The sequence below is a fragment of the Hyperoodon ampullatus genome (assembly GCF_949752795.1).
Source record: "Hyperoodon ampullatus genome assembly, chromosome: 10".
NCBI lineage: Eukaryota > Metazoa > Chordata > Mammalia > Artiodactyla > Ziphiidae > Hyperoodon > Hyperoodon ampullatus.
This window is the reverse complement of record NC_136923.1, coordinates 38,428,777-38,456,589: the sequence shown is the minus strand read 5'-3', so window position 1 is coordinate 38,456,589 and position 27,813 is coordinate 38,428,777. Positions and strand designations below refer to the sequence as shown.

Sequence of the window (27,813 nt, the reverse complement as noted above, 5' to 3'; positions counted from 1 at the left end):
GGGGAGGGAGCAGTCACGTGGGCAGGCGGCGGGGTGACTCTCAGCTCTGGGCGCTCGCGGCCGCGGGCTTCGGCGACCGCCGCCCCTGCCCCTTACCGGCGCTGCAGCCAGGTGCGCTGCCGTCAGGTACGCCCTCGCCAGGTACGCCCTCCCTGGGCCCCCTCCACCTCCCACTCCCGGGACCTCGCGGTCCTTTCCCTTCTTGACAGGTGGCCGGGCAGGACTCGCCTGTGCCCGGCTGCGTGACCACCTCCCCCTGCCGCGGGTCCGTACACTCCGGCAGTTCGTTCCTCATTCCCAGCCCTGTCCCCCACCCGAAGCCCACTCTGGCTCAGGGCCTCCAAGGCTGGGGTGTACTGAAGAAGTCTGAACGGAACTCACTCTACCTCTCTTTCCCAGGTGGCCCCGGACGCGCCAGGCTGGGGCCGCCTCTGAGCGCCCCGCGGGGGCCATGGATGTCGAGACAGCAGAGGAGCAGGGGGGCCCTGCGCCCCCACCAGGTGCACCCTGTGGACCTTGCTTAGCCGGCACTCCCGCCCTCGGGGGGCGGCGCGAGCCCAAGAAGTACGCAGTGACCGATGACTACCAGTTGTCCAAGCAGGTGCTGGGCTTGGGTGTGAACGGCAAGGTGCTGGAGTGCTTCCACCGGCACACCGGGCAGAAGTGTGCCCTGAAGGTCAGTGACCCCTCACTGCCGCGTGGGTGACCCGGAGGGCCCAACAGCAAAGACCTGTGGGTACAGGATATGACCAGGGCCCCTGTTAAGCTTCTTATGCTCAGCATTTCATCTTCTTACTCCTCTGTAAGGTTGGACTCCTGGTTCTCTCTGCTTTACAGATGGGGAAACAGGCTTAGCCTTGCTAAGCTCCGAGTGTCCCAGGGAGCAAGGGGTCAAGGGGTGGAGTCAGTGTGGGTAGAGCCTGCTGTACCCGGAAGCAGGGAAGGAGGGGCTCCTGGCTCTGGGTTTCTGGCTGGGCCTATGAGTTTGGGCCCAAGGGGGACCCTCACTCAGCTTGGCTGCTCCTTCCATGAGAAACTCTTCTGACTGGAATGGGTCTGAGTTTCTTTCTGCCTGAGGCTGTGTCCTCACGAAAGCCTGGGGTGGGGCTACATTCTCTTGAGGTCCCCTGCTGCCTAGGCTGGAGTGGTGGGAGCCTCCCGGGGCTTGCTGGTGGGCAAGGCTGACGCCCACTGCACCTGTGGGCAGGAAGCTGTTGATGGGCTCCAGATGAGTCACTAGGCCCAAGTTGAGAGGGGGCGGCCCTGCTCCAGCTCTGACCCACCCTGTTTCCTGGGCGGAGGGCAGCCAGCCATCTAGCCACGTCATACCATAGGCTCCCTATAGGCCTGGTTAAGACCTCACTGATACATGTGGAGCTCAGGGAGTCCTGGAGGTGGCTGATCTAGCCATGTAGTTCTGGCTTAGGTCATATAGTTCTGGGCCCAGAATCCTGACCCGTACCTAGAAGCCCTTGAATCTGTCATCACTGAGAACTTTACTTAATTGCAGCCTGTACCAGTGGCCACCTGGATAGGTAGAGTATGGCAAGGAGAGTGGCTCCTGGAGGTTAGAATACAGCTAAGGATCTCCTCATTTTACAGACATTGCAATTATGAGCCCAAGCACAGAGTCCTGCAGATGTAGCTCTAATCTTTGGCCTGCATTTGCCAGCTCCATGACCTTGGACTAGGTCTTGGACGCTTGAAATCAGGTTTCTCTGCTCAAGGGTTGATGAGAGTTGATGTGAGCTTGGAATGAGATGATACATGTAGAGTAATTGGTACAGGGCCTGGTGCAGGCCTGGAGAGGCTACAGGAGTTATTTAGGGCACAGAGTCTGCAAGTATCTGAGCAGGGGACCTGGGCCCAGCTCCCTGTGTCTTTCCCAGTGGCCCTAGGACTGATAGAGGGGGTCATCTCCCCAGGGTGGTCTTGGAGGGGATCATGAGGATGGGTCTGGAAGATGCTTAGGGCAGGGCTGGTGAGGCTGGGTCTCAGGCACAGCTTCTTTGCTTGTGAACCCAGCAGTGGAGTGGGGTTGGGAGGCCCTTTTGGAGCCCCGGGCAGGGGATTCTCTGGGTCCTTCAAGGAAAAGGAGGCTCTTCTGAGGGGAGATGGGGCTAAGGAAGTGAGAAGTGAGAGTCTCCATTCTCTCCCTCAGCACCATCTTAGCCCTTTCACTCCTGCTAGGGTCATGATGCAGTCTGGGTGGGCAAGGGGACGACAGAGGCCTCTTCTTAATACCAAGGTTTTGGCCTTGTGAGCTAGGGCTGAGCTCTGACCACCCCCTGTGGTACTCTAGATGCTGTGAGTGAGGCAGGGGTGGAGTGAGAGGCTGGAATTCATGGGCCCAGGCAGCACTGGCTTTAAGCAGGCCTGGGCCTAGCCCTTTCCCCGTAGGTGCTGTGTGTCTGACAAGTGACTTGGGGGAACTTCTGTCTGCAACAACTTCCAAAGCACCTCGTCTTGAATCTATGGCCTCAGTGCTCTCTGTTCTGGACTAGGAATGGGGCAGGCCTAGAACAGATGCCCCTACTGTACCCCTTTAGGCTTCATGGGTGAGTGTGGCTAGGGCTATTGGCTTGGGACCTTCAGGACCTGGTGCTAGGTTAGCCCTCAAGGGGGACATGGATTAGATGTGCCCCCACCCAGCACTTTCCTGTTCTTGCCAACCACCCCCCTCCAGTGACCAAGTCCCCACCCAGCTAGGTAGGGCCTCACCATCTTCCAAGATGGGATGAGCACAATCTCTAGCACATTGTACCTATACTGTGAGTGATGGCTCTAGCCTTGACAAGGTAGGTGGCACCTTTATGCTTATAGCCTCTTCCCCCTGCCCAGGAGGTCCAGGACCAGGAGACCTCAGCACATGGCCTGGCTTGGGCCCCAGGAGCTCAGCCAGTCCATGAATGGGTCTTAGCCCTCTCTCTGCCTCTGCCTAGCCCTGTGCCTTTCTGCTTCCCTGGACCTACGTCCTAGGTTACCAGGCTGGCCCGTCTTTGTCTTGTGGTCTGGATTTGTCCAGGCCATCTCTGCCATTCTTGGTTTAGGCCTAGTGTCATGGCCTCTCCCATATCTGTCCTCTTGGCCCTGTTGCTTAGGGTGGTAGATAGTGCTTAGCATAAAGCCTGGAACACAGCAGGCACTCATAAAACAGGAAGAGCTGTGGTCGATGGCCCTGTAGCTGTTGCTGTTCTTTGGGGGCCCTAGAGAAGCAGGCTTCTCCTTCCTGGGGAGCTGGGCCTCTTCTCCTTTCCCTCAGCCCCTGACCGCTGGCTTGGTCCATCTTGGCCTCATTCATACTCAGGAACTCTCTCCCAAGGCCAGCTTCTGCCACCAGTGCCGTCATTCCACTCTCCATTCGACCCTTAGCACTTCTGCTGTCCCTTTGGCAGGAACTAGAGGTCTGCCTGCCAAGTATCTGGGGCAGGGGACTGTCTCCCACTGACCTCTTGCTTGTGACCCCTTTCAGGCCTAACTGGTTGACACCCCTTATTTTCACTCCTAACTGGACACAGCCACCCCATCACATTAGACACCCAGCCTCTCAAACCTTATCCCATATATGAAAGTCAGGACCTGGAGTTAGTGGTCAGAAGTCACGTGGCTTGATTAGGATAGGGGATTATAGCAGAGGCCTGAATTCCCTCCTCTCCTGACTTCCTGCCAAGCCGCCTTGTGGTCCTCGGCCTCCTGGGAGGCAGAAGTGACAGTGGTATTTAGATAAATAAAAACAAAGCCTTGAGGAGACTGAGGGGGTCTGCAGTGGGAGTCTTTCCTAGCCCTGCTCTCTGGGTTCTGGGTCCGCTGAAAAATGTTGGAGGCCCCTGGGGCTTCCAGTGCCTTCATCTTCCCATCTTTGTCAAAGAGTAGAGTGTTGGGGTGCTGGATCCACATGCCCAGGAGATCCCTGCATTGCTCCATGGGTGGGGCTGGCCTGTTGGAGCTGGTGCTGTCAGCTGGATTTGAGGCTGGGTGGGGCTGCCAGGCAGGCCAGGTACTTTCTCATTTGGAGCTGCTACCCCTTCACCTACCGTCTCCAGACTGGTCAGATCAGCCTCTGCAGGACCTCTTGTTTACTGAGTCAACAAATCAGGAAGCATGTGGAGGGCTGGTGGCCTTGTACAATGGAGTCCCCAGTAGTGGTTTTACTGTACCCAAGCATCTCTTCAGGCTGCCCCTCTCCTGAAAGGAAAGAATCTGAGGAATTCAAGCACTATGACACTCGACACTCGAGTAGAGCCTTTTTAATTGCCAGGAGTGGGCAACTTGCTTTTTAAATGAGGATCCTAAGGAGAGCATCAAACTCTACAAAATGCAAATAGTGAGATTTTGGGGCAGCGGAGGATTGTTCAGATATGCTTCACATCCTGCCCAGCTGGCCTCGCTCGCAGCTTTAGAAGCTGTGCTCGTAGCCTACTGTCAGGATCCCCTTTGTTGGGACTTCCAGAGTCTTCTTCCCACCCCCACCCCCCAGGAACTAATGCCATCTCTCCAGCTTCAGGCCTTGGTGGTATGGAGTCTAATATTCTTGTGAATGGCTAATAGTTTTGCAGAGCGTTCTGTCTGGCAGGCCCTGTCCCAGTGCACGATACATGTTATCTTCCCTAACTCTTTTCATTCCCATTTTATGGATGAAGACACTGATATTCAGAGAGGTAAACGACTTGCCCAAGGTGTATAGCTGGTGAGTGGCAGGGCTGGGACGTGAATCCAGGCAGTTTGATGCCAGAGTCTTAGCACCAAAGTCACCTCATGCCTCATGCAAGTCTACGGGGACATGGGAGGGTCTTTGAGGCTTGGCTCCTGGGAAGATGGTAGCAACGTCCTCCATGACTCCACTGGCCCCCAGGTGATACTGCTGGTGTTTGTCTGTATCTCCCCAGCTCTCCTCACTATACAGGACTCTATGCCTGTAAGTGGACAGGTGGTGGTCCTGCAAGACCAGTGCACAGGGACCATGATGGCTGTGGGACTGCCTCAGAAAGGGTATATGGTTCATCTCAAGCCTTGTGAGTCTCAGACAAGCCCAGCCCAGCGAAGTCCAGGGTGCCACAGGCAGGAAGTCAGGTTGGTGAGTGGGCAAGAGGAAACTGTCAGGACTGGGCCAGCCAGGGGAGGTTTCCTGGAAGAGGTTGCCAGCTTTAATGCAGGCCTCTGGTCTGAGAAGGATGTGGATGACAGAGGAGGGCACTGGGTGTATGTGACAGCATGCCTGGTTTGTACAGTTCAGCACTTGTTGTGGAGTACCACTTCCCCACTCCCAGTCTTGTGTCCTGGTAGGATGTGGCTAATCTCAGCAGGGCTGGTGTCCAGGCCCTGACAAACTCTGGGGAGCCGTGGAGAGACCAAAGGGCCCTGTGGAAAAAGAGGCATTAACGTAGGGTTTAAAGGATGGGGGGAAGTGGTCAGCGGTGACTCTCCCTCTCCATTTGCCCACCACTGAGATTCATACCTCATCCCACCAGACGCCTCTGTCTGTCTTTGGTGCCCTCCGTCACTAGGTGGGCAAAAATCCTCCCTCCTTCTCCCAGAGCTTTCTTTCACAGCATCACTGGGACCCTTGTGGAGTACTATTGCCAGGGGTGCTGTAGGGGCTTCTGGGTCACTTGGGCTGTTGTTCAGCTCAGGGCCTGGTCTCCACGGCAATAGAGGTCTGTTCTGTCTCTGCCTGTTCCCCAGGTTTGCACTTGGGGAAGCTGGTTTTCTACTTGGATCCCTCGTCTTCCTCTCCCAGGGCCTCCTTGGGACACCATCATGGGAGGCCCCTGAGAGGGTGCAGCAGGTGGAGCATCTGGCTGTGCAGCCCCCCAGCCTTCTTTGGTCCCAGCCTGGCAACTGGCTGCCACGTGTCCATAGGTGAAGGCCACCAGGCAAGAGCTGGGGACGGTGGTTATACCTAGACGAGGGCGCCTTCCCCACACATCTGTGCTGTAAAAGTGCGCACCAGGCCCTACCTGGATAAGTGGGTCTACTGCTCTCAGGGCAGGGAGACCACCGCTCCAGTGGGCTCCCACAGGCTCCCATGTTTTCCCGGGAGAACTTTGGTTCTGCTGCCCTCCCTCCCACCTGTTCGAGGTCTTGTGTGGCTCCACATGAGAGGCTGCCTGGGGTTGAGAGAGGAGCAGGGCTCTGGGCTTGAAGTCCTTTCTGCTACTTTCTCCCCAAGTAACCTTGGAAAAAGGCAGTTTCGGAATTTTTTGCAAAACCATCGTCTTTGGGGTGCCGTTGAACGCAGGGTTTGAATATGTGGTGGGAAGCAGGATTCAGTCTTGGTAGCTAACTATCCCCAGGTTCCTGCTGTGAGACAGCTGGGGCCTGCAGGCACTGTGAGAGGGCAGAGCTCTCCTTTGGGGCGGCCTGGGTGCATTTTTTGGTGGCACATTATTGGCCTTCATGAGGACTCACTTGGGCTCACCCTGCACCTGGGGAAGCCAGCTCCTCGCAGGGTTGGAAAGAATGGTGTGAAAGAAACCACCACCACCCCCCGCCCCCCAGCCCTTTTGGAACTAAGTAGATTAGGGCCAGTGTAATTGTGATTAAAATTCTGCTCTGTGGGAACCGTGGGGGTGTGTTTAGGGCTGGAGTACCAGGCGGCAGGCAGCCGGTTGTTTGTGGGAACAGGGAGCCTCAGGAGGCCTTTTCAGCGCTGGACAGACCAGAGACACTGAGAAAATTGATTTGGGGTTTATTTGCGGGTTTGGGATTAGGATTGCCCTTTTCTTTAGACTAGGCCTTTGTCCTTGCTACTTTCTCTTTGTGCTGCTCTCCCTTTTCGGTCTTCTTTGCCTCCTTGTCCCTCTCCTTTCTTCTTTCCCATCTCTGTTTCTCCTGCTCTCACTCCGTCCCTCCCCTCTCGGGCCCTGCCACTCTGTCTTGTGGGTTTCGGGCAGGCAGAGGACAGATGGGGGCTGGTCAGGTGTTCGGGACTCATCCTCGTCACTGAAAGTCTGCCCCACCTCCTAGGGACAGGGTGGGGGTAGGACAGGAAGGAGCACTGCCGCGCCCATGCCGCTCACAGTGTTTCCTCCTGCTCCTGGCCTCGACCAGCTGCTGGCTGCGTTTGCTACCAGAGCAGTGGAGTCAGGAGCATCTGGGCCAAGCCTGTAACCTGAGGCATCCTCCTGTGGAGTGTGGGAGGTCAGCCTTGCCTGTGGCCTCTGCCTGTGGGTCTCCTTTTACGGCTCAATGGTCTGAGCCTTTTGCTTGGGACAATGGTGCAGGACCAGGAGCACTGTGACTCCCAAGGATTCCTGGGCTGAGGTTGGGGAGAGAAGGGGCTGGAGCCAGCTGAAGGAGCCTGCAGAGGGGCTAGGAGGACTTGAGATGCGAGGTGCAGCCTGTGCAACTGTGCGCTGCCCCGCACTAGCTGGGAGAAGCACCCCAGAGCAGCTGGCTCTTTAGCCTGCACCCTGCACCTGCCCTCACCCCCACCTCAGCAAAACTCGCAGTCTGTTTTCAACGTGAAGGATCAGAGCCTTGACCGGCCACATTCATCGCCCCATTCCTAAGGGTTCAGCCTCTAAGGGCTCATAGCTTGTTCCCTAGCTGTTTCCCCAACATAAACAAGCCCCCTTCTCAGGATGTGTCAGAGGGACTGGCCGGTGCTCTCCATGCCCTCTGGCAGGCAGCAGCATAGGGGGTGGGGATGGGGATAAGAGCACCCACTTATCCCTTGAATGCTTCCGACATGCTAAACACAAGCACAGCAGACTCTTAAGGATGGGTTGTGATCACCCCCATGTCATGGATGCAGAGACTGAGATTCATGAAGGCGAAGTAACCCCGGAACCCTGGCCTGTCTGGCAGCCAGATGGTGGCTCTCAGCCATCCTTCCCTGTGTGCCAGGCTCAGTGGGTATCAGGAGCTGGGCCCCTCTCCCAGGCCAGTCTGCCCCTCTGTAAGATGAGGGGCTGGGCGCTCTGTTTGACAAGGGCGCCCCCTTCTGGCTGTGAAGACCCTCTGGGTGGGCAGGACTGTGGGCAGTGCCAAGCAAGCAGGCAGGTGGTGGGGCCCCCCTTGCTCGCTGCTGGGGCCGCTCTTGCAAGAGGACAGGCAGCACGGAGGCTGACTAGAGGGTGCCCCGAGATGCCTCTCCTGAGCCAGCTAGCAATGGTATTGCCAGGGGAACCTGGTCATCTTTGGTGATACCACCAGCAGGGTATGTGCTCTGCTAGGGACAGGAGCTCAGGGGGTTATGACTCAGGTTTGAAGACCCCTCTGCACTGCGCTCTATGGCTGGTTCAATCCTTGAGTCAGCCGAGCCTGTACCAGGGTGTGTCCTTACCCTAGAAAGGCCTGAGAGAGTGAGGGTGAGTCACTGCAGTCCATTCCCATGGCCGGAGTGTCCCTCAGTGCTGGCTGGCTGCCATCCTGGTCTCCCAGAGGGTGGGGCCTTCCTCCCTCTTCCACTTCCTCTTCCTCACAGCTACGGCTCCAGAGACGAGATTTTCCCAGGAGCCAGCTGGGTGTCAGAGGCCTGGGAGCCTTCTAGCTGAACAGGGGCAGGAGAGAGAAAGGGACCAGGGGCCAAGGTCTGCCGGAAGCTTGGGCAGCCAGTTTCCCTGCCTCCCCTGGGAGGAGCCTGAGTAGGGCGATGGCTGCCGGTGCTCACCCAGGCCTGTGTGGGGAGCTGCGGGGACGTGGATGAAGCCAAGGGAAGCGGGAGAGATGCAGAGCAGATATGAAATTGGCTTTGGGAAGAGCAGGTCTGAGGGTGGAGTCAGAAGGTTCCTAAGGGTCTCTGCACCACGTCTCTGGGGGTGGTGTGGTCCATCCTCCCACCCCCCCGCCACTTCTTATTCCTTTGTCATCTTTGTAACGTCTCCTCCAGGGGAAAGAGACCAGCTGTCATTCTTCTGAGAGCTAGAGTGTGTTGGGTCCCCTCTCCAGAGCTGACCACAGGCATGGCAAGCTGGGTGCCTCAGCAGGGGTCGCCTGGGCATGACCTCACTCGCCCTGGTCGCTGCCTGTCCTCTGTCGCCCTGCGCGGGCTATGCGGGCGTCACTGCAGCACAACTGGCCAGTTGGGGGCACAGACTCTGTGGCCAAGGTGGGGTCTCCTCATGAGGAGGGACCATTGAAGAGACATTTTTGAGATTAGAATAAAACACTTACGTTTGCTAAAAATTGTCCAGTCTTATGAGGAAGATGTCTTCTTTTTACACTGTCACAGAAGAAATAGAACCAGGGTAACATTTCACCAATTATGTAGCTGATTTTGACAGAAAAATCCTTTTTTCCTCTAAGAAGTTAGATGATAATAGAAGCTGGACCCTCTGAGTATGCACTCAGGGGGCTCGCAAGGCACCTGTGTGGCCTCTCCTCAGCCCCCTGTGGGAAGGCTGTGGGTGGGATGCTGGGATCTGGCACCTGCCTGGGGCAGAGGGAGTTGATCCTGCTACTTACACACTGTGTAACCTCCGGGAGGGGGAGGAGGTTGTAGCTCTTTCTGGGCCTCTTTCCCTGCCTGTAAAGCAGGTGCCGATAGTCTCAGACCTGGCTGCCCCCCTCCCTTCGTTGCCATGGGTGAGGAGAGTGCATATCCATTTCACAGATGAGGAACTGGGGCTCAGGGAGATATTAGGGGACAGGTCCAAGGTCACCACACACTTTGCAGAAGGGGACATTGCCCAAAAGGATGCATGGAGGAGTTGAGGATGTAAAGGTGTTTGCCACCTGGGAGAGTGGGGATGTGCCCTCTCCTCCAGTCTGCCAAAGCTGAGGGCTGGGTTAGTTCCCTGACTTAGGTCCCTAGCTCTCAGCCTTGCTTCCCATGCCCCAGGGTCCCTCCCCTGAGATTAGCCATGATCTTCCCACCCTGGAGGGTCTGCCCCTCCTCACTGAGCCTTTCATAGCATCGGTATCCATAGACTTTTTTTTTTTTTTTTTTTTTTTGCAGTACGCGGGCCTCTCACTGTTGTGGCCTCTCCCGTTGCGGAGCACAGGCTCCGGACGCGCAGGCTCAGCGGCCATGGCTCACGGGCCCAGCCGCTCCGCGGCATGTGGGATCTTCCCGGACCGGGGCATGAACCCGTGTCCCCTGCATCGGCAGGCAGACTCTCAACCACTGCGCCACCAGGGAAGCCCTCCATAGACTTGATTCTTGGCCTCCCTCTCAGGATCTGAGACCATTTCTGTGACCTGCTGGCTTGGAGGGAGTCTGCCTCCCTGGGTCCCAGAGGCTGCACCTGAATTTCCCCAAATTCTGGAGAATAGGGAGGTGAAGAGTGTGAGACCACCTCAGGGCAAGACCCAGGGGAATCCTGAAGCCAAGCAAACCTCAAAGCCCATTTCCACTCAGTGTGCACTTGGCACTGTGCTAATCTGAGCTCTCTGTGTGTTCTCATTCTGTCCTCGTGGCCACCTGGGAACATGAGTACTGTCACTATCCCCATTTTCCAGATTGGGCCAGTGAGGCTCAGAGAGGTTGAATGGCCTGCCCAAAGCCACAGGTGAGTGGAGGATGGAACTGGCCTCTGCATCTGGCACGCAGGTCTGTCTGACCCAGAGCCCTGTGGCCACAACTGGTCTTTCATAGTGCATGGACCCTGGCCTGGGGCACTGGGACCTGGGCCTGCTCCAGCTAGCACTCGTGTTCCCACTGGTCCTCTCCTTCCCTGCCTGGGAGCCTAGCTTAGCTCCCTCTTTCTGGAAGCATTCTTCCCCTCCCCCTCTCATCCCTATTCCTCCCCAGACCTGGCACTTCTGCCTTTGTTTCCACGTTTTCTGGGGCTGGGAGGAAGCAGACAAACAGAGGCCACCAAAATTTAGCAAATTGAAGGAGTTCTTGTGTTCCTGAGATTTGACAATTTCAAAATGCGTGTTGGCTCTCCTGCTGGCAGAGCTTCCTGGAAAGACATTGGGCCTAGAGCCCCAGCCACTTCCTCCCCTCCCAGGACTCTGGCGGGAGGTGATTAGGGAGGCTCCCAGCCAGTCAGCCACTTCCTCCTGGTCCCCCCACCCCTGCCCCAGCCATCAGGTACCCCACCCTTGGCCTGGAATGGGAGCAGCTGTTTGGGGACCCTCCTTCTTCCCGGGGCTGGCCTTCCCCATCTTGCCTGCTCTGCCAGGTTCTGGATCTGGAAAGAAAGGAGAAGGGAAGAGAAGGAGCCAGGCGCAATTCCCTAGGGCCTACATCCTCATCAGGCATCCTAATCGGCAGTATCTCATCCATAGACCCCCAAATCCTTGAGTATGGAGTGCCTGTGGCAGCATTCCTAGCCGCAGCTCCAGGCCTGGCCCCCAGGCAGGGCCAGTAAATGTTTATAGGGGTCAGGAAGACATCTGTAAAATGTGCAGTCCTCCCTGGGCATGAGGGTTGAATCCTGGTGTCCAAAGGACTCCTGGACTCAGAGGTGGCCATGTGTGAACCATGTGACCCAGAGAAGCTATAGAATATCCTTGAGTCTTAGTCTTCTAAGCTGAAAGTGATGGTCAGTGAGGCCCTTTTTTTTTTTTTTTTTTTTTTTTGAGGTACGTGGGCCTCTCACTGTTGTGGCCTCTCGCGTTGCGGAGCACAGGCTCCGGACGCACAGGCTCAGCGTCCATGGCTCACGGGCCCAGCCTCTCCATGACATGTGGGATCTTCCTGGACCGGGGCACGAACCTGCGTGCCCTGCATCGGCAGGCGAACTCTCAACCACTGCGCCACCAGGGAAGCCCCAGTAATGCCCTTTTTGAAGGGCAAGAGCTAACAGGTGTGTAACATGCCTGGCAGATGGCAGGGGCTCTGTGAACATCCACCACCGTTGTAATGACCGCCAAGGGGCAGAGCCTGATCTAGCCCCAGGGCTGTGGGGCCAAGCTCCACACATGACAGGAACGAAGCAGCCGCCTGCATCGCCCTCACTGCCTAGAAGCCAACAGGTCTGGATCTAAGTTTTGGCTCTCACTACCCAGCTATGTGACTTTGAGCAAGTCACTTAACCTCTCGGAGTCACAGGCTCCCCACAGGAAAAGGATGATGCTGGTTCTTCTCAGGATGTGATGAGTACTGAGTGAGGCCGTATCTGTGACCAAGCACTGTGGCCAACACAGCACTGGCCAAGCACCAGGGAGGGACGGTTGTTATTAAGGGTGTGCTATCCCTGTCCTGACTCCGTCAGTCCTTAGGCGTTCAGCTGGGGCCTGGGCATTTGGGGTCAGTAGATCATGTGAGCCGACCTCCCTGGAACTTAAGCTGCTGAGGAGGAGAAGTGAACAGACAGGGTGAGACGGAGGACAGGATATGGCCAGAACTTAACGAAGCGAGGTCTGATCTGGCATGGGGCCAACTAATCCATAGCTGCAAAATCGGTTCCGTTAGCTCTCTTAATGAGCTGCGAAAGCTGGGGAAATTAGTGCACGAGAGAATAATGGCACATGTCTGAGGCTCTAATTTGAAACTAGGGCTAAAAAGTTAGATTTGACATGACCAGCAACTCTCCAAATAGCATTGGTGCCCTTGTGGGGAGGGAGAGGGTGAAGTCAGTGACGGGGGGATGAGTCTGGGTTTATAAGGAAGATACTGAGGCCTTAAAAAGGAAACTCCTGCTTCAAACCCTGAACTAGAGGTCAGTCTCTACCACCCCATCCCGAGGCTATGGCCTCTGCTCTAAGTAGGCAAAGCAGCCAGCAAGGGTCCCACTAGCTGGCCAGGGGCAAGGGTGCAGAGTATTAATAACCACCTGCTGCTCACAGCACAAGGCAGGGTGGTCTCAACAGCTGGCTGTAAAATGAATCCTGCTCTTCCAGCGGTGTCTCTCATAAAATTAGAGATATGTTCCCATGGGAAAATAATCCCAAATAATTACAGAACTGGGAGCCAGAAGGGACCTCAGATATGGCTGAGTTGAAAAACTCTTAACAAGGAGGGAGTTTAGTAAATTCAAAGTGCTTTTTCTCATCTATAACTTCCCTCTGTAGAGAATTGGGGTTCTCCACAGTGAAAAAAATGAGTCGCAAACCTAGATTTTCCCATAATATTCTGTTCAGTTCTACTGCCTGAGTGTTTGGCGCTGAGCGTGTGTAACTGGTGTAATTGACAGCCCGGAGATGCAGCTCCTGAGTGTTCCAGCCTGCCCTTGCCTGAGGCTGGGGTGAGACCGCAGGGTGGGAGAGAAGGTGTTGGGGGACACAGCAGTCCTTCCTGCCTCTCTCCTCTCTATCCTCTGGCATCAAACCAAGCTGGAATCCCAAGAAAGTGGAAATAATGGGACTTTAGTGGCCCACAGAGCAGTGAGAGGAAGTGGATCCCTGGCCTCCATGAGGTTCCCTTTGCTGTAGGGTTAATAATGTCTCTTGAGCTGTGGGCTGTCATGAAATCCAGAGTTCATATTTTTTAATTTGCTGCTGCCTCACTGATGGGAGAGATTATAAACCAGCTGTCTTCCCCTGGAAGGAGTGGGTGTTCCGGCACAGGCCACAGCAGTTTGGCCTGGGCTGTAGGTTCATTGGCTGGGAATGTGGAGGTTGGGATGGAGTGGGAGAGGCTGCTTGTCCAGCCCGGGGCCTTGGGGCCTCGTGTGTATGTGTGTGTGTGTGTGTGAGAGAGAGACAGGTACTGTGAACACTTACTTGAAAACAGCTCATCCTGGGGTGAGCTGGATGTGGACGCTGGCTGTGTGGGTGGGCATGTGGGCCTGGGAAGAAGGGTGAAGAAGGGTGTTGGGGGCTGGTCCCAAGGCTGTGTCTTACAGAGTCACTGCAGACATCCCAGCTCTGTTTGATGCTCTAGGAAGGCAGACAGAGTACTTTTACAGCTCTGGGCAATGTGAGGTGATGGCTCCTGCAGTGGAGATGGGGCCTCAGTGGGAGAGGAGGTCTGAGCAGAGGGTCTAGGCTTGGTCACCTGCCCAGAAAAGGCTGTCACAGGTTGAGTTGTAGCAGCAAGATCCCCAGTCTTTCTTGGGCACCTCTCTGTGCCCAGTTCTCTGCTTGGCACTTCAGAGAAATAGAAAATATTGGACAAATAAATGGACAGATGGATGGGCCTTATTCTCTGAGGGGATCAAAATCAACATCACAGAGTCTAGAGACACAAACATACCATGGCCCACACACTGACACACATTTCCCAGCCCCATACCACATACACCCGTACACGCCCACGCACACACCCCTTATGTGCACGTACTCATGTACATTTACCGATGTTTCCATGCATACACACACACACACCTACTCACATCCCTGCTCATGCACACACCCATGCACCTATGCACACATTTATTTCAGAACAAGTTTCCCAAGTCTTGCAAGTAGTAGTTTTGGCCAGTGCCTCTCTGACTCGGGGCCACCCCGTCCTCTCATTTCCCCTCAGGGAGGGGTTGTCTGGATGCTCTCTCAGGAGTCCTGTTCTCCTCCCTGTCCAGCCTTACCTTACTCCAGCCTGGTGACCCCAGGGCAATGACTTCATCCTCCAGAGCCTCATTTTCCTCACTCTATAAATTGGGGCTGATGGTCCCCGCCCTGCTTGCCTCACAGGGTGGCACCAGCATTCCCATGAGATAAGGGAAAAGAGTGTTTTGTAAACTGTAAATTGTTTTCCAAACAGTCAAATGCTGCTGTTGTTTTCCCAGCTCCTGAACTCAAGAGTTCCTCCACCTACATGTAAACCCTGTGCTTGGGTGGAAAGGGACACAGCGTGGAGATAGGGAGGAGGCCTGGCCAGTTCTGAGGCTCCCATTCCACCTGGAGAGCTGGAGGGGCGTGGGCCCCTCTGCCCTCAACCTTTGCTGGGGTCCACTGTCTGGTGGGGTTGGCAGGGGTCTCGGCTCTCTGGCTACGGGCTCTGGGGGTAGGTGAGAGAATTTGGCAAAGGAGAGTAAGGGGAGAAGGGAGAGGTGGAAACCACATAATCAAAGACTGAGGCTAGAGCATTGTCATTTGATCAAAGAAATATGGTCTCAAATTCGATGCTTGTGTAACTTCAGTGGGGGCCCACAACTCAAGGAGAGCTGGGAGCCCTCCCTTAGGAGGAAGCCAGGGTTCCGTCTCACAGGCATATAAGGGAGCCTGCTGGGCAGTAGCTGGGGCTGTGGAGCTGTCCAGGAGCCATCGCAGGCCCTCCAGCTTTGGTGGACCCCTGGGGGGCTCAGGGGATGTAGGATGGGAGTGGGGACGGGGTACGGGTATGTTGCATTGTCAGAAGGCCACCCCATCTTCTTTTCTTCCCAGCTGTGGCTGGGGACCAAGATACCGGGTGGCCCCCAGCAGCTTCAGGCATTTGAATATGGGGTCAGTGGAGACCAGAGGCTGCTCCATGGGGACAGTGCTGTGGGAGTGGGGCTACTGACCCCACTTTGCAAGGAGCCCCTGACCAGAGGTCCTCCCTGTGGTTCCCATCCCCCCCAGTCTAGCCCAAGCCCTGCATCTTAACACAAGGGAAACAGAGACACAGAGAGGCAAAAGACCAGCCCCAGGTCACGCTGAGAATAAGAGTAGGACCTGGGGCTCCTGTCTCTTAGCCCTGTACTCATTCCCATGCCTGGGAAGACGGGGCTCTTGCTTGGGGACACCTTTCGTGAAGGATAGTGAAGCCTCATATACTTGCATGAATGAAGCCAACTTGTAGCAGTGGCCTTGTGGGCTGGAGGAGTCAGGATGGGCTCCTTGGAAGAGGAGGTAAAGTTCACCAGAGAGGGTAGGTTAGGTACAGTGGGGAGGAAGTCTGTCCAGGTTGTCATGTCTTTCATTTGTTGAGCCTTCCTGGGTCCTCAATTTAATCTTGTTCTCTCCTCATGATGGGTTGTGAGGGTTTCTTCCCTTTATCCCCACTTTATAGATTTGTTCATGAAATCTACAGATATTATCTGAGCCAGTGCTCTGTGCCAGTACTGGGACCCAGAGGTGACCAGGCAGACTGGCCCTGCCCTTGGGGGCCCACAGTCTGAGGCCAGAGGCAGCACAATGCCAGCCTGACTGGGGAAACGGCTGCATGATCTGGGGCCTGTTATTTCACCTCGCTGTGCCTCAGTTCCTCAGCTAAAGAATGGTGGTAATAAAGTCCCTTCCTCCTAATGTTTCTCAAGTGCTCAGAACAGAGCCAGGCATATTGAAAGTGTAACGTCTATATGTGTGTGTGTTTTTTTAAAGAGTTATCAAAGGAACAAGTTAATTGTAGGTCGTGAGCAAGTGATGCACAGGAGGGAGGAAAAAAGGGTGATGATGCGGGAGCTTTCTGGGAAGCTGGCAACATTTTCTGTCTTGATGGGGGTGTGGGTCACAGGGTGTATGCAACTGTCAAAATTCATTGAACTAGACTCTTGAGATCTGTGTATGTAAAGTATACCTCAATAAAAAAGCATATATAGAAAGAAAGAAAAATAAAGGATGAAGGGAGAATAAGGACCCTCGAGGTCCTCTTTAGACATATTTTCAGGGAGGGCTTCTGAGAGGAGGTGTCTTTGGGGATACTCCTAGGAGAGGAGAAGACTTTGGCAAGGGGGAAGAAAGATGAGAACACTGAGCCTCTAAGAGGTTTGGGGCTGCACTCAAGGTCACCCTGAGAGATTAAGAGAGACAGCCCTGGAGGTTTCTTGGCAGCTGGCCCTGGGTGGGCCCAGGTGCAGGGCTCTGTAATCTCCCCTTTAGAGAGACCTGGAGGCATTTATTGTGTTTTCTAGGGGCAGTTCTCTCCCCACCCCTGTGCCTGTTCTCAGGGCCTTGGCACTCAGAGAAGGACTATTTTAATCCATGTGGTAAATGGGATCCTAAATATGGACTGAGTAGGGTGGGAGGCATTGAGAGGCTCCAGCTCAGGACAGCTCCACCTGCTTCTCCTCCTCAGCGAAGCACAGGGTGCAGGCTCAGGCCATCCATCTTCCTCCTCCCTTCCCTCTCACACCCCCGTCTCCTTCCAGCCCCATGCCCATCATCCCATCCTTCATTTGTTCAGGAGCCCAGTGTCTTCTGCCAGACCCCAGCCGGGGACTCCCAGGTAATCCTGACCTGTCTGTACCTTCAAGCTGCTTCCAGGCTGGTGGAGGTACAGAGGCAAAAACCACTGAGGGAGGTGCTGGGAGCACTTTCCAGAGGAGGAGACATCTGAACTGACACCAGAACCTTCCTCAGAAAAAGGGAGTTGGCCCAGTAGAGGAGATGGAGCAAGAGTGCACCTGGCGTAGGCAGAGAGTGAGGCCTGTTTGGAATCAGAACATACATCATTCTGACCAGAATCAAGTGCTCTGGGGCCAGGGTAGCAGGAAATGAGCTGGGAGAGGAAGACAAGCTCTGGATGCCAGGCAAGGAGGTGGCCTTTATTTGGAGCACTAGGGCTGGCGATTTAGAGTGGGGGTGGGGATAGGTAGTGAAGGACCAGAGAGAAAGAGGTAGGGCTGAGGACCCCACCGAAAGCATTTCAGCTGTGAGCTTGGGATTTTAGGAGAGAAGAGAGAGGACCCTGGTACCGGGGCTGGGTACCAGAAGCAGGGCAGAGTGAGGAGAGGGTCCAGGAGCCTGCCTGGGGGCCCTGGTGGGCTAGGGAAGAGGTGGCAGGAGGCAGGGAGAAGTGTTAGGAGGCCAAGCAGAGAAGGGGTGCAGAGAGGACAGAGCAGGGAGGGAGGATGGTGCATCTTTGGTCTTGTGGCTAAAGCCTGAGGTGCCCCTGGCTTGAGTCACCTCAGGACACAGTGTGGTGGGGGGAGCTGATGTGGTGAGTGGGGGTGACCAAGCCTCTACCCACAGTGCTGTTAAGTAAGAAGCCGGTACATGGGAGCTGTGTGGGCAGAACAGAGGAGGCAAAGGCAGCATGAGCAAGGGATCCATGGTTTCCAGGCTGGGAGTGTCTGCCTACAGCCGTCTCCATGCACACCCCAATTCTGGACTGTTTAGTGGAGAAGGAACCCCGGAGCTGGTGGAGGGGCTTGCCCAGCTCCTTGCACCCCACACTAGGATCAAGCTCCAGAGACCAAGGGGCAAGCAGATGCAGGGACCCACTGCCTTCGTTTCCACCCCAGTTGATCTTTGCCTAGGGAGCTTGGTCCCAGAGCCTGCCCACACATGCCCTGGCAGAGGGGAAACCATCCTGCGGAAGAAGAAAGCAAGGCCCAGGGTGGCCCAGGGTCTGGCGGGTACTGAGCAAGATGGAGCTGGTCTGAGCCTATCTTGGGTTCCAACCCTGGTCTTCAGCCCTGTTCAGCCAGGAAGCAAATGTGAGCAGCCTTACGCGGGGGATGGCTTGTCCCTGCTCTCCCCATTCTGGGCCACCTCACCCTGCAGGCTGACTTCTCCACCCCCTACACCTCCTCTGAGCATGGCCACTTCAGGGTCTTGCTCATTTCCGGTGATTGGCCGTAAGGTTGACAGCCACAGCCCAGGGCTGAGTTAACCTGAACAAGGATCCTGACGCCCACCCACGTGCTGCCTGCCTTGATGTGATGCATCCTGTGGGGATGACTATTATTACTCCATTTTACAGAGTTGTGGGCTGTGGCTTGGAGCCATGAATGTTTGCTTGAGGTCACAGTGAGTCATTGGAGGAATTTAGCTCCAAGCCCAGACCTCACCCCACCAGGCGGTCACTTCCCTCGAGCAGGATCCTCCTTGCTGCCAACCTCTACCTCTGGTCCACAACCCTCATGCCATCTCACTGTAAAAATGAGGCTCTGGGGATGTGTGGCTCCTGGCCTGGGTCTCACAGGTGATGTGTGATTTTTCTACGAAGTCCACTCAATTTCCACCTCAATTGCTGTCCCCAAGAAGGGAGGCAGGGGCTTCTCTGGCCTCTGAGCCCTTCCAAGCTTTGAGCTACTTTCCAGGGCTTCCTGAGCTACCAGCTAAGCTGCTTGAAGCTGACCCTCAATCAAGTCCAGAGGCTCATTGGATCACCAATCAGGAAAACCTGGATTTGAATCCTCATTTTGCCCTTCATAAACTGGGGGACCTTAGGCAGGTCACAGGCCTCTCTGAGGTTACGTGTCCTTGTCTGCAAAGTGAGGGCAGTGGCACTACTGCGTGGCTCCAGTAGGGGAAGTGGATTTTAGGCCTGACACTTTCTGTGCCTACCTGCCCTCAGCTCCTGTATGACAGCCCCAAGGCCCGGCAGGAGGTGGACCACCACTGGCAAGCCTCGGGCGGCCCCCACATTGTGCGCATCCTGGATGTGTATGAGAACATGCATCACAACAGACGCTGTCTCCTCGTCGTCATGGAATGGTATGCTGGCCCACCCTGCCTCAGCGCCTCATTATACCCCTGTGGCCCCCAGGCTCCCGCCATTCTTTAGGAGCTGTCTCTGTTCTTCAGATAGCATCTCCGGGAGGCCCCCCCAGCCTCTGAAGGGTCGTGGACCTGCACAGCTGGCCACAAGGGCCTTCCTGCAAGGGTGGGAAGAAATCCACAGGGGCTCTAATGTGGCCTCCCTGGGTATGATTTCCACTCTGTGAGGAGGGGCTGGAAGAGTTGAATGTAGGGGGTTGGGGAGAGATGTGGGGAAGAGTGAGAAGTACACTGTCCTCTCAGCTTTCTCCTTCCCACCTGGATTGGTGCTCCCACGGCCCTACCAGGTGCTGGGTGATCAGGGCCTAGATCCAGGAGCCAGCGGCTTCCTCCACCCTGGGCTTCTCCCACAAGCACTGTGGCTCAACCCTAACCTTCCTCAGACCCTGGGCCCTGTGTCTTGGCCTCCAGCTCCTCCCTGTCTGCCTTTAAAGTTCCCCCTCACACCACAGGGTAGCAGCTCTTGAGTCAGATTTGGGGTTCAGATCCTGGCTCTGCCACCCACTAGCTGTGTGACCTTGGGCAACTGCTAACCTCTCTGAATCGCTGTAACTCCCATGTAAAATGTGGAGGGAGATCTTAATGTAGCATTCACCCTGTTCATTCTAAGTGCTCTATGTGTATTGCTGAATCAATCTTCACAACTCTGTGAGGCTGGTGCTATAATCCCTGTTTTACAGAAGAGGAAGGTGAGGCACTGAGAGATGAAGGGACCAGCCCAGGATTACACAGCAGTGCACAAAAAGGGTTTGCCCAGGGCACAGCACACAGTAGGTGCTCAGAAAACAGTGGCCATGATGATGATAACTGACATCTCCTTCCTCACTTGGGGAAATCTGGATGAGGGTGGGGCTGCCAGGTAGGGGCAGTGCCCCTGGGAACACAGGTGCTCCTTGGTTAAGATCCCTAGTTCTAAGAGTTGAGTTCAACCCACCCAAGCCAACAGCCCACCATGCACCAGGCTCTGCAAGGCACAGGGAGGCTGAAGGTGACCGTTCCCCAGAAGAGCAGCAGGGCTGGAGGCCTGGGCCCATGACTCGGGGCAGGGGCAGGTTGATGCCTGATTCTCCTCCTCCCTGCCCACTTTCTCTAATAGCATGGAAGGCGGTGAGTTGTTCAGCAGGATTCAGGAGCGTGGCGACCAAGCTTTCACTGAGAGAGGTGTGTACGTGCAGCTGCACTGGGGATTTGGGCTGAGATGGCTCACACAGAGTTTCTTTGTGATGCTGGGCAAGGCCCTGCTCCTCTCTGTGCCTCAGTTTCCCCAGCTGAATAAGAGAGGGTGGGACAGAGTGTTTATCTCCCAAGGGGTTCTGTGAGTCTGTGACACCTTGTCAGAGGTGGGCTCTCCATGGCCTTGGGATGGAGGACTCCATGCCTCTTGGTGCCAACCAACAGTTGAGCTGGGGAGAGGTAGCCCAGGCCTGCTGAAAGAGCCCCAGATGAGATGAGGGCATCCCCAGAGGAAACTAGGGTGACCAGGGTGTGGGTATGGGATGGGGGCCCTGGGTGGGAGGAGTGCACCATCTTGTGCTTTCCCAGGAGGGATGATGGGGTGGGGCCCCCTAGGCTGCCTGACCCTTGACTGACATCCGTGACCCTCTCCTCTGTCTCTGTTTGCAGAAGCTGCAGAGATCATGCGGGATATTGGCACCGCTATCCAGTTTCTGCACAGCTGGAACATTGCCCACCGAGATGTCAAGGTGAGGCTTCAGGATCCAGGTTCGGAGACCAGGGAAAAGAGTACCATCCACAACCCTCAATGGTCCCAGCATCCACTAGATGAAGGCCACGTTCCTCGGTTGGCATTCAAGGCCTCTTCCCCCTGGCCAAGACTGCTCTTCTCAACCTTTTCTCCCATGGTTCCAGCATATTCATTCTGCTCTAGCCAGATGGGTCTCCTTGTTTCCTTCAAACACTGTATAATCCCAATAGCCATAAGAATAATTGAATGCCTACTTCAAGCCAGTAGTCCTGATAAGCATCCCATTTAATCCTCACCCAGCCCTGTGAGATGGGTGCCATTACCCATTTGACAGATGAGGAAACCGAGGCTCAGAGAGAGATTGTCTTGCTCAAGGCTGTGCAGTTGCTGCACTGGGATTCATGCATTCATTTGTTCATTCAGCAAGGATTTTGTGGTGACAATGTGCCAGGCCTCAGGAAGGGGCTGCCTTACAATGTTGGGGCTTCTGTGAAGTAACAGCCATAGTTTCCATAGGTGGAGCCCTCTAATGTCAACATTTTAGGGGAAAGAAGCCATTTGCTGGGCACTGGATGAAGGAGCTGAGGTAATCCCAGTTGCTGGACCTGCTTGCCCTTCCAGTGGATGGGCTTGAGAGATGTTCTCTCCAAACTTCCTATCCAGGGAGGACTGACTCTTACAGGTGATCAAGATCAGATGGATGAAATGCAAACCGAGGCAGCCTTTCATACACACATGAACACACATGCATGTGCCAGCCACCATCAGAGTAGAATCTGCAACTCCTGGGCCCTCAGCCCCACACTTAGAGCATGACACCCCCAGGTTTATTTCCTCCTAAGACTGGGCAGAGGAGACCTGAGGGCCCAGCTGCTGCATCAGGTTCTTCCTCTGGCTGACTACTGCCAACCCATACAGTTATTCTTTGATTTTGGATACACGGGGAGCCACAACAGTCTCACCTTTGCTTTATTTTGCAAAATAAACCATTGCTTTATTTTGGCCCTGGCTTCCTTTTTTTCTCCCAAGGGGAGAAAAGCCTTCTGCCAAGAAGATTCCTTTGTACAGACCAAAACTGCTTCCCTGTTTTTAATCCCAGTCCAAGGTTGGATCATCTCAAACAGGACCTGAGAAATAGCTTTCACTGGCTCCAAACTGGAACTCCATCTAACACCCATCCTTCTACCCCAGCTCTGCCGCTCCTCTCCATGGGCCTAGGTCCTACCCATTCATTAAAAACCAGCTTCAGGGCTTCCCTGGTGGTGCAGTGGTTGAGAGTCTGCCTGCCGATGCAGGGGATACGGGTTCATGCCCCGGTCCGGGAAGATCCCACATGCCGTGGAGCAGCTAGGCCCGTGAGCCATGGACTCTGAGCCTGCGCATCCGGAGCCTGTTGCTCCGCAGCGGGAGAGGCCACAACAGTGAGAGGCCCCCATACCGCAAAAAAAAAAAGAACAGCTTCAGGACTGCCTCCTCCATGCAGATTCCCCACTGCCTTCATCCCTCAGACTCTCTGTGCTCTGCAACCAGGAAGGATGGCCTCTGTGCAGCTCCTGGGGTCTTCACTCCCAGAGTAACCTCAGGGGGGCTGTCCTGCAGGCTCATTCTGGGCTGGGTACAGGCTGTGTGCTTGGCAGCACTGGCTCGCTTGCAGCCCACCTTCCCCCAGAACCCTCATTTTGGCATCTCAAGGCAGCATCACCAACTCAAGCTCAGAATTTCCTGCCCCTGGGCTCTCCGTGGCACTCGGTTATCTGCAGCCTTGGTTGAACAACTGCCTCAGTTTCCCTTCTGTGAGATGAGGTGTCACCTCTCAGCCACATTAGTCTCCTCCATATTTGGCCTATGTTGTTGGTTGCCAAGACCCAGGTCTTTTTAGTGAGATGGACCTGGCTCCTCCTGCATCAGTCTGGATGAGGGAAGATTCTGCCCCCACCTGGTGCCTAACTCCAGACTAATGTTTTCTCTTCCTGGCCCAGCCTGAAAACCTGCTCTACACGTCCAAGGAGAAAGATGGGGTACTAAAGCTCACTGACTTTGGCTTTGCCAAGGAGACCACCCAAAATGCCCTGCAGACTCCCTGCTACACTCCCTATTATGTGGGTGAGTCCTTGGGATATGGTTTGTACCTCTTTACCACACCCGCCTCACCCTGCTGTGGTATGGGGCAGCCAGTGGGGTGCAGAAGCCAAAGGGTTAAAGCCCAGTGAGGAGGGAGGGGAGGATTCTGTCTGCGAGGAGGCGGTGACTGGGGGGCCGGAGGTTGCAAAAATATTCTCCCAAACTTCAGCTTCTGCTTTTGAAAATAGATCCAGGAAAATTCTGGCTGTGGCCTGTGAGCTGAATGACATCACAGCGGCTCTAAATATATACGTGATAAAAGGCTGCCATCAGCTTGGGATGGAGCCCAACTGCGGTTGTTTTTCTCTGGTTTTCATCTTCCTGGGAGTCATATTCAGAAAGTGGGCAGGCATTTCCTCCTACATTAGAGGGATGCAGGGTACCAGCCACCTGCCTTGTGGGAGAGGGTCCCTTAGGTGAGGGCATGGATGGGACCCGGGGTTGTGCACATACCGACGGTTCCTGGAAAAGCTCCCTGCTCCTCTGTGAGCGGGCAGCCCCCAGATCTGGAGAAGCCCCCGCTGAAAGTGCCCCTTCCTGGAGAGTGGGGTGATGACTCGTTTTACAGAGAGCTCTTCTCCCTCAGGATAAGCCTTCCAAGAGCTGTTTAAGGGGTGGGAAGCCCCCTGAGACAGCTGGAATGGCACTGTTTACCAGAACGTGTTTTGCAGTATTTTGACTTAGAAATCTTCTGGCCTACCCATCTCATTGAACAGATGGGAAGACCAAGGCCCCATGGATGGTAGCCAGGCTGACAGTGGAACCCAGAGCCCTGGCCGTGGCCCCTCCTTACCCATGACCTAGGCTGTACATTCAGGAGGCAAGGGACAGAGGGCAGCTGGTGGGCTGAGGCCCTCTCACCTACGGCAGGACCCCATCAAACCCCAGACTGCCCTCCTCTCCCTCTCCTCCCACACCAAGACTGAGATGGCCCAAAGTAGCTGGGAGGCTATCATTTCTTACAGCCCAGTCTAAATTGGGATTATTTTATCTGGGAGCTGCTTTTCCTCCCGCAACTTCACACACATGCTGCCTTCCCAGAAGGTGCCAGACACCAATCTGCTCTGCCCCATCCCCCAGCTTGGGCACCTGCTCTCCACCTTGTCCAGGATTTAGGCTCCTGCCTGGTCTTGAGGACCCTTGGGACTGAGGCCCCTCCTGTGCCCTCTGCCCTGGTAGCTCCTGAGGTCCTGGGTCCAGAGAAGTATGACAAGTCATGTGATATGTGGTCCCTGGGCGTCATCATGTACATCCTGTGAGTACCATCCATCTCCTGCAACCCCGTGTACCCTCAGAACCACTTCTGCCCCCGCCATCCTCGGTGAGGGGCTTGAGCGGGTCACTCTTCAAGGAGGCTGCCCTTCCCTTCTGGTCATGGGACACCTCTTCTTCAGGCTCCCTGAAGGCCTCCCCATGCCAAGGGCAGATGGTGGTCCTGGGATGAACACCAGAGTTCTGAGGGCTGGTATTATTACCTTGGTGTCTGGCTGCCTGTCTCCCCAGTCAGGGTCTTGGGGGAGGAGAATGGGTCCACCCTGGCGCTTCCCCCACACCTGTGCCGAATGACCTCTGCCCTCCCCCAGCCTATGCGGCTACCCGCCCTTCTACTCCAACACGGGCCAGGCCATCTCCCCGGGGATGAAGAGGAGGATCCGCCTGGGCCAGTATGGCTTCCCCAATCCTGAGTGGTCGGAGGTCTCTGAGGATGGTGAGTGAATCTCTGCCCCAGCTTGCTCCGCTGGACTCCATAAGCCTTCCTTCTGGGAGAGAACACTTTGGTGTCAAACCGACCTATATTCAGATCCTAGCTTCCCCCACATCCCAGCTTTGTGGTCCTAGGCAAGTCACCTAACCTTTTTGAATCTCAGTTTCTCTATCTGCCAAATGGGCTCAAAACCTGCCTCCTCAAAACTTCCTCTAACTCCTGTTTATATTTTCCCTTTGGAGACCACAAACAAGTCTACCTCATATCAATTATCTATTGCAGCCTAACAAATTACCCCGAACACTTAATGCCTTAAAACAAGGAACAGTTATTAGCTCGCTGTTTCTGTGGGTTAGGAATTTGGGAGTGTGTGCAGAGCTGGTGGTCTCTGGGAGGTGGGGACTGGCTCTGAGGAACTTCGCATCCTCACCACTCCCCTCTCTTCACTAGCCAAGCAGCTGATCCGCCTCCTGCTGAAGACAGACCCCACAGAGAGGCTGACCATCACACAATTCATGAACCATCCCTGGATCAACGTGAGTGCCACCTCGTCCTATGGTGGGCAGGGTGTTGAGCTTGAGCAGGGCTGCCAGAAGAGTGATGGCTCCGGAGTCCCTGCCGTGGGCCACAGATGTGCGGTAGTGCCCCACCTATAACCTGCCTTTGCCACCGCTCATGTCAGGCTCCTTCACCTCCCTGAGTCTCCGTTTCCCCATCTGAGACTGGAAGAAAGGGGGTGGGGTGGGGCAGCCAGCGTTGTCCTGGGTGCCCGCAGGTTCTGATCCACAGGCCTGGGGCTCCTTCCAGCAATTGATGGTGGTGCCACAGACTCCACTCCACACAGCCCGAGTGCTGCAGGAGGACAAAGACCACTGGGATGAAGTCAAGGTGAGTGGACTCTCCCTTAGCCTCCCTGCAAGTAGCAGGGTTTTGGAAAAAGGGACTCCACAGTGGTGACCACCCAGAACGTGGGTCTTCGGCCCCTCTCACCTTATGTCAGTGACTGCAGCCGTGGTCTGACCGTGGCACTTGGAGCACTGGGCTGCACTACCCCGTTCAGGGTGGTGCTCCTGGCTCACGCCCTCAGTGAAGGGGGGGCTTTGGGGTCAAACAGACCAAACTTTGGCCATAATCCCTCCTATGATTTGCAACATTTGGGAGGGTGGTCAGCCTGCTTTTAGACTTAGGGGAGGCCAGATTTGAGCCTATGGGGCAGCAGCTCAGAGCCTGGGGCAACCAGGGCACAATCTTCAGGCGCTGGTGCCCTGGGTGCACAGCAAATGGTATCCCCTGCAGGCCTTGTGGTTCTGAGCAGGTGACAATGGTCCAAGTCCCTGTCCTACTTACCCTTGGTATGGTCCCAGGGAGTCACTATACTTTCTGTGCTTTTTTGGATAAGCTCAGTGTCTACCACAATGAACTAGAGTGAAGATCATATGAGGCAAAGGGATGGGCCCAGTGCTGGCTACACAGGGGACACTCGGGCAGCATAGATGGTCACTGCCATCACTGATATTATTAAGGGGCTACTCAGGCAGGAGGTGATGTCTCTTGAGGTCAGTGTACCTGCCCTCCCCCCACATCTGTCCCCAGGAGGAAATGACCAGTGCCCTGGCAACCATGCGAGTGGACTATGACCAGGTGAAGATCAAGGACCTGCAGACCTCTAACAACCGGCTCCTCAACAAGCGGAGGAAGAAGCAGGCAGGCAGCTCCTCGGCCTCTCAGGGCTGCAACAATCAGTAGCTCATGCGGCTGTGGGGGAGCTGGGCCTCAGCCTGGAGGACACACTGGAGGGGCCTGAGGCCCTGACCCAGAGGGCCCAGGCTCATGGTTTTTAACAAAAGGATTATTTTTGTTATGTTTTAATTTGTCACTTGGAACTTCAGGATGGGGGGACGTGACCCTGATCCTTCAGAATTCCAGCCCAGGTTCAGGCCCTAGACAAGGGCCAAAACCTGGGGGCTAGGGAGCCACCTGCTGCAGCTGCAGTGCCTTTGACCAGAGTGGCCTGAATGAACTGTGACTTTGTCCTGCCCTGGGCATGGCCTTAGACGTCTAGGCCACTGGGAGTTGTGGCTGGGCTTCCCTCCTTCTGTGGAAACGGCTCCCTGGAGGGTGGGCAGATGGGCCTGGCCTTGGGAAAGGCATCCGGCCACTGGTTGTCATGGTGACCAGGGACAGAGTTGCTGTCTCTGAATGCTGAGTGAGTGAGCAAGGGAGGGAGAGGGGCAATTGAGGGTCTGCCTGCCTTCTTGGGGAGGCTGCTCTCCCTCACGCTGGATGCCTCTCTCAGGCTCACCCCTCTTTGGTCTCCCTGAGGCTGCAGGGTCAGTCTGCCTGGCTCTCTGGGTGGTCCAGCCCTGTCTTGCTGCAACCCCGTCCCACAGGGCCCTTGGAGTTCTCCTTGCACAGAGTCCCTGGGCCCAGCATCCTGTTACTACCCCCCACCCAAAGAGTAGCCTCTCATCTCACTGTCAGTGGGAGGTATTTTTAACCCTTTTTTTTTTTACTTTGGAAATGTCACTGTGACAAAAGCTAAAACAGTTACCCTGCCCCCACCTGCTCACCAGATCCCAGGCAGGAAAGCCTTTCCTTAACTGTTCATCCTCTACTCTGTCTTGATTGATGGCAGGGGTTGTCTCTTGGTGCACTTTTGCGAGAGTGGATAGCTTGGGGCAGGGCCAAAGGCTCCCCGTTAATCAGGGGTCTCTTTCTATACTCCAGGTCAGACCCGAGGCAGTGGAGGGCTGCTGTGTGACGCTTAGAGGGTCTGGTCCTGGCTTTGGCAGAGTCAGAGCAGAGAGTGCCCCTTCCTTGCTGGTCCAGGATCACCCAGCCCCACACTGCCCAGGCAGCCTCAGAATGCTGAACGCCTGATATGGGCCTGGCAAGTGCCTGACCCCCGGCCTGTTTGCTGGTTCCTTACGCTTCTCTCACGGGCAGGGAAATCCTAGACCATGTCAAATAGGGTGGTCACACTATTTGTAAAATACTGCTGGGTTTTACATCCAGATATTAGTAAACAACATTTTGACATTTTCCCCTTGTTCCTGAGTTTCTCTTTGTCTATATGAGTGGA

At 55.4% G+C, this 27,813-nt stretch overlaps 1 protein-coding gene across 2 annotated transcripts; it reads left to right on the top strand.

Moving 5' to 3' along the window:
* Nucleotides 1-451: 451 nt before the first annotated feature.
* Nucleotides 452-26,477, top strand: MAPKAPK3 (MAPK activated protein kinase 3; the record flags this gene model as incomplete). Of its 2 annotated transcripts, XM_079712735.1 has the most annotated exons (10): nt 452-676; nt 18,998-19,137; nt 20,297-20,361; nt 20,824-20,903; nt 22,885-23,008; nt 24,206-24,281; nt 24,610-24,734; nt 25,182-25,267; nt 25,539-25,619; nt 26,325-26,477. In XM_079712735.1, 10 exons carry the CDS (start codon nt 452-454, stop codon nt 26,475-26,477), a joined length of 1,155 nt encoding a protein of 384 aa, XP_079568861.1. The 2 variants fall into 2 exon arrangements, with proteins under 2 accessions (XP_079568861.1, XP_079568862.1); XM_079712736.1 differs by lacking the exons at nt 24,610-24,734; nt 25,182-25,267; nt 26,325-26,477 and having other exon boundaries at nt 25,539-25,545.
* Between the last annotated feature and the right edge of the window lie 1,336 nt (nt 26,478-27,813).